Consider the following 5,979-nt stretch of genomic DNA (forward strand, 5'->3'; position numbering starts at 1 on the left):
ATATTCTTATGAAAATGTTGCCAAGTTATTAATCCCATTATTACACTAATTTTTCATTATGGTTTGCCCCAAGAACACATTAATGTGCAAATTAGATGCACTGTATAGAATGGGAATACCAGTTTATGGACATTTTACGCAAATATTCCATAAAGTACAGTAGTATATCAAATCATACTGTTATATATTTCATAACAGTTGAGAATCATCTTTGTACAAAGTTTGGCTAAAAATAGCCTGAAAACTAAAAACTGATTGGTGAAGGGAAAAAATAAAACATTGTTTTTTCCTATACATGCCTTTTCATGTCTATTGAATAACTCAGTCCTGGCGTCCCCTAAAAAGGACATTGAATAAAATTAATATATTTTTTCAAAAATTTGTTTCTTACGTGCAATGACCTAAAAAAACAACAACAAAAGCTAACTCGGTTATCGAGGAAATCAAGAAGTAGGGACAAAGAAAATGGAGCCCGTTCGGCCCTTGTCCGTTTTTTCCGTTAGCTACAAAAGCTGCTCGCGCGGACGACGGCTCGACACTAACGTTATTTTTGCACTTGACACGCTCGCTTAGCAACTCCGAGAGCTAACAGCGGCTGAGGGGAGGGAGTTCCGCGAGACCCGGGCGAGAAAGAAACCGAGCGGATCGTGCGATAGGTGATTTGATCTTACCGACACAGTGGATGAGTACTAAAAACTGATTGGTGAAGGGAAAAAATAAAACATTGTTTTTTCCTATACATGCCTTTTCATGTCTATTGAATAACTCAGTCCTGGCGTCCCCTAAAAAGGACATTGAATAAAATTAATATATTTTTTCAAAAATTTGTTTCTTACGTGCAATGACCTAAAAAAACAACAACAAAATTCACAAAACTTTTTTTTCTGGTTCTCAGGAGGATATTTTAAAAGATTAAACCGGGTATCTATTCAACTACCCGCTTTCAAAACATTAAAAAACCGCAGTCGGTGCAGAAAGGGTCAGTGAGTGCAAAGCTAACTCGGTTATCGAGGAAATCAAGAAGTAGGGACAAAGAAAATGGAGCCCGTTCGGCCCTTGTCCGTTTTTTCCGTTAGCTACAAAAGCTGCTCGCGCGGACGACGGCTCGACACTAACGTTATTTTTGCACTTGACACGCTCGCTTAGCAACTCCGAGAGCTAACAGCGGCTGAGGGGAGGGAGTTCCGCGAGACCCGGGCGAGAAAGAAACCGAGCGGATCGTGCGATAGGTGATTTGATCTTACCGACACAGTGGATGAGTTTGTGTCGCCATGAGTCGAGTTCCCGCCGGAATCCTTTTCTTTCGACCGTGCATTTGGAGCTCCGGCACTGGGTCGCCATTCTGTCCGTCCTCCTTCCCCCCGGCTCTGAGCGTGACGTCACCGCGCGTCATCCATAGCGCGGGTCGATTGATTGACACGTGTCAGAACAAGCTAGGGGCGGGGCTTAGCGATGTAAACAACCTTCCCCCAGTATGCGCATTTATTTAGTAAAATCACTGGATAAATACTCTACCGTGTGGCTGTTTTGAGTACAGTAGCTAGTTGTGTACTTGAATACCAGTGTTTAATTTAATTTAATGCTTTAAGCTTAAGCTGACATGCCTGCACCTGTCATCTAAATAACTCTTGTACCAGTATTACCATTAAATAATTGTCTTCCTATCAACCTCACTGGTAATAATCATCAATCACATAGGCTAACTGTGAGCATAAACTATCAGATCTTATGTAACAGCTTGTACAGTTTAATCATCAACCAGAAGATGATTATAATGGTAATTCAGTGCTAAAATGGCTGCTAGTTCTATGATACTGCAGGGGTGGCACAGAGATGCAGCTTTACCAGACAGGAGAATCAATCAGATATTGCATTATGTCAACCAAAATGCAAAATGTAAAATTTAATTTACTTAATTGTGTTCTATGCATTTAACTATGGCAAATTATGAATTATAAATCTACATGTGTCCTTTTGTCTTTACATTTCGATGTGTTAACATCAAACACAATGTGTGCCCCTCCCCCATTTGACTAAAGTGACACACACACACACACACACACACACACACACACACACCACTTCTAACGAATGTATATGAAGCCCAACTGTCCAGAAAGAGGAAGGCACTCAGAGAGAACAGATGGAGTTAATGCCCAGCTGAGCATCTATGTCACACACACACACACACACACACACACACACAGAGACAGACAGAGAGAGAGAGATCATATCTGTTTTACAATTCAGTATGCTGCTTCTAATTCAGATGCACATGCAATTGATTTTATATTCTCCTTCTCCATTTTGGATCAATATATTACAGGTCATATATCAAAGTATTGATCAACCTGTTTAAATTTTATACAAAGTGTCCATGTGTGTAAAAGACATGCTGATATCAGAGTGTAATCTGAGATCATTTTAAACTAATTTTATCCCCTTGGATATTAGTCTTCTTGATAATACAGCTTTAATTCCACATGCCAATAGTACTGCATGACTCTCAGTTAGAACCTCAAATCTCTACCAAAATCCATGTTGTTATCTCTGGAAACTATAATAGATACGCAAAATGGAAAAAAAAGGAAATCGGTACCTCAGCCTTACAAATAATAAATCTCTCTCACCAGTGCCTTGTTTGCTTTTGGTAATATTCACCAACATAGCAACTCCTCAGTTCTCTAAGGATCTTAATAAACTCAGAACAGCAAATAAATCAACCAGGTACTCAAATGTGTTTGATTGTAGTGAAAGAGATGTAGCATTTGTTTTCTTTTTTCTTTTGATCATTTTTTTTATTGTTCTGTATTGGAAAGGCAATAAAACGTTCCATTTCTCTAATAATTTCGAGCTTTTCCATTTGAGTATAACAACTTTGATAGGATGACTACTTGCATGTATCCAGGCATATTTTAAATTGCACAAAGCCCTTTTAACTAACAGTAAAACAAACAGTGCAGAATTTAAAAGAAACTGATTTATCGCAAACACGTATTTTGCTGATGACTACATCCATTTCTGCTTTTGAAGTCTCTCTGAGGAGGTCTAACATTAATTGTGCTTACTTTGAAGGAGTCAGACATATAAAGTCATTTGATTCCGCTCGGTCTTGTTACTATACACACACTGCTGACTCCCTGTTACTACATATTCTCTAATTGCTCATATGAGTCCCCGATGGAAAGAGCTCATAGATTGGTGGCAACTGTGCCCCTCCTCCACAGCTACCATGTCTAAAGGTCTCTGTATGCTCATGTGAGGGGGAGGTAAGGACAGCATTATTCCACTGACAGGCACATTCATTATCATAAAGGATTGTGTCTTAAAGTAAGTAAAACTTACTTGTTGAATAGTCCAAAAATGGGATTGCAACAACCAACACATACAGCCCAACTCAATGAAAAAACATACCTGTTTTACACAGAGGCAATTTCCTAAGAATTTGTTTGGAAATGTACGATTTGTTTTTAAAGTAAGCATAAAAGTCCACCCCTGAATCTAACAGCAAATTTATACGAATTAGCCAAAATGTGCAATATTATATATTACAACGGAAATCTCACATATTTGATGCTTTACAAAAAAATGGCAAGGGATAAAGTGTGGTAGCTCATATTATACAGTCAGCTCATATGAAATGCATATCAATTCCAACTGCATGACTATACTTTTATTCGAGTTAAGAGGAGGGAAAAAGAAAGAGGACAAACAAGAGATTAAGTGAGTGCATGAGAGAGAGAGAGAATACTAAATGGTTAGATATTTCCAAACAAATTTTAATTTTGCTATCCGAGCGGGGCTTTATACAACATGCATGAGCTGTTGGCTCAAAGGATCCAGGTTTGAGTCTGTTTGGTCCTATCCAGAACTCAATACCTCCTCTCTTTCCCCCTTTTTTCAGTCTGCTCTTTATTGTCCTTTAAAAGAAAAAGACAAAAAACCAGTAATAACATCATGCAACAAAACAAAGAGAAGCAGAGTAAAGAGATAATGCTTCACTTACTATTTTTGTGAAAATGATGGATTTGGAAAGCAGTTTAGAGCATCGTTGATATAGAATGACCATGTGTCAAAGCGGATCTCCTGAACTCCTGGTTCATGGTTGTCCTCAGTTGCTGTAGGATTGAAGAACTCAGTTGTAGAGACATGCTGTGGTTGATTGATGGGTTCTTCTGAAGGTGGCATTTTTGCATCTAGACCTTGATGTCTGAAAGGCAGAGAGAAATGTTAGGGTGTCCAGTCTGAAAAAAAAAGCTTTGTATCATCTTGGTAGCAGTGGTCGGAGAAACCAGCGAAGACAGGAGAATCTGGTAATCCAGAAGGATGAGGACAGATGATTAGGAAAAGAAAAGCATTCTCAAAAAGGCATTCTCTGTGAAGTATCTGCTTTTGAAGCCAGATTGGTTGTTATGGAGAAGGTTGTTTTGTAAGAAAAAAAAGCATAGAATTGATTGAACAACTCTTTTGAGTATTTTGGACATGAAAAGTGGGAGAGAAACTGGCCTGTAGTTTTGTTTTTTAAAAATGTGATTGGATGGGGTCTGGAGGACAGGAGGGAGGGCGGTTCAAAAGGAGAACTTTGAAGGCATCAGTCTCCATAAGGATGAGAAAAGGAGGATAGAGTACTGCATGTTGACGGTTTCTAATAGTCTGCACCTTATCAGTGAAAAAGTGGCAAGGTCATCAGCAACGAGAGAGGTGGTGGGAGGAGAAGAATGTTGTGAATAGTAGGCATGTGCATGTGTCTGAAGTGTTGCTGATCTTGTTGTGATAGAAAGTGACCTTGACAGCAAAGAACGTGGATAGGAGAGGAGAGGAGAAATTGATACATGCTCTTTTGACTTGTGGTTGTCTTCTCAGCAGCCATGAGTATTGTCACGAAATGATCAGACTCTGTATTGCTGATATCAAGTGAGGAGAAGGATATTGGAAGGAAGCCTTCAAACATTAAGTAAACATTTCTTTAAAAAGGTAATAGTCTATAAAATGAGGATTAGAGAAACACATTACAAGTAATAGAACCTAAACATATTCGTCTAACACTGGTTTGTTTTCTTTTTCTTGTCAGTGTTGCTGTGACAAGTCTATTTTTCTGCATTTATACTGCAAGACGTAATGCTCAGATCTTTTTTTTTTTTAGTCCAGGAAGCTCAGAAATCGCTTTGTAACCCTCTAATGAAAAGGTGACAACTAAGGTGAATACTCTAATACAAAGGTTCAATATAGAAGCAATAGTTTTGGTTTGAACACTGGGGTGATTGAAGTGTGAAATGTTTTAGTGGAGTCCCTTGTCACGCTTCCTCATAAGGTTTATTTATTTGTTTGTTTGCTTATATGTTTATTTTTGTAAAATGGTCTTTTGTGCAATCATCCTGGAATGTTTTCCTCAAAAACCTTCATTTCTGAACATCTTGGATGACATGGGGGTGAGTAAATTATCAGGAAATTTGTATGCGAGTTAGTATGTGTATGATTAGTATGTGATTTGTTTGCCATTTAATGGGAACACGTGTTCACTGAACTTGAACACTGGCGAAACAGCTGGGGAGAGATAGTGAGCATCTTTTTATATTTTATATGATATATTTTATGATGATACGGATGAGCTTTTCATTGTGTGTGCATGTACTTATTCCCCTGTTTAATTACAGAAGAATAACCGACTCATAGAAAATTAAAAAATAGACTAAAATAGATTCATCAATGCAGTATTTACAACAAAAGCAATTTGCCCTGCCAAGATAAGGGTACAGGAGGATAAAAAAGAAATAGACATTGAGAGAAATACACTGCAAGAAAGGTTGAGTGTTATCATGTAGTAGTTATAAATACACAGTAAACTAGTGATGGGAGCAAAGCAAAAAATACTATGCAATAACCTTGAACACATTCTTTTATGCCTTCTTTTTGTCTGCTCATATTTCTATGTCCGCTCACTCTCTGTGACATATCCCCTCTCTTTGTCTGATATCTTCA

General features: G+C 38.1%; 1 protein-coding gene across 1 annotated transcript in view; it reads right to left on the minus strand.

The window, feature by feature from the left end:
- LOC107700300 (ligand-dependent nuclear receptor corepressor-like protein) overlaps positions 1–1,368 on the minus strand; it is an 11,164-nt gene extending 9,796 nt beyond the window's left edge. Inside the window, exon 1 of the mRNA XM_016501913.1 lies at positions 1,245–1,368. Within this exon, the coding sequence (XP_016357399.1) occupies positions 1,245–1,341 (97 nt within the window). The 5' untranslated portion in view covers positions 1,342–1,368. The remainder of the gene's footprint in view (positions 1–1,244) is intronic.
- Between the last annotated feature and the right edge of the window lie 4,611 nt (positions 1,369–5,979).

This window comes from Sinocyclocheilus anshuiensis, unplaced genomic scaffold (genome assembly GCF_001515605.1).
Source record: "Sinocyclocheilus anshuiensis isolate Anshui unplaced genomic scaffold, SAMN03320099.WGS_v1.1 scaffold326, whole genome shotgun sequence".
NCBI lineage: Eukaryota > Metazoa > Chordata > Actinopteri > Cypriniformes > Cyprinidae > Sinocyclocheilus > Sinocyclocheilus anshuiensis.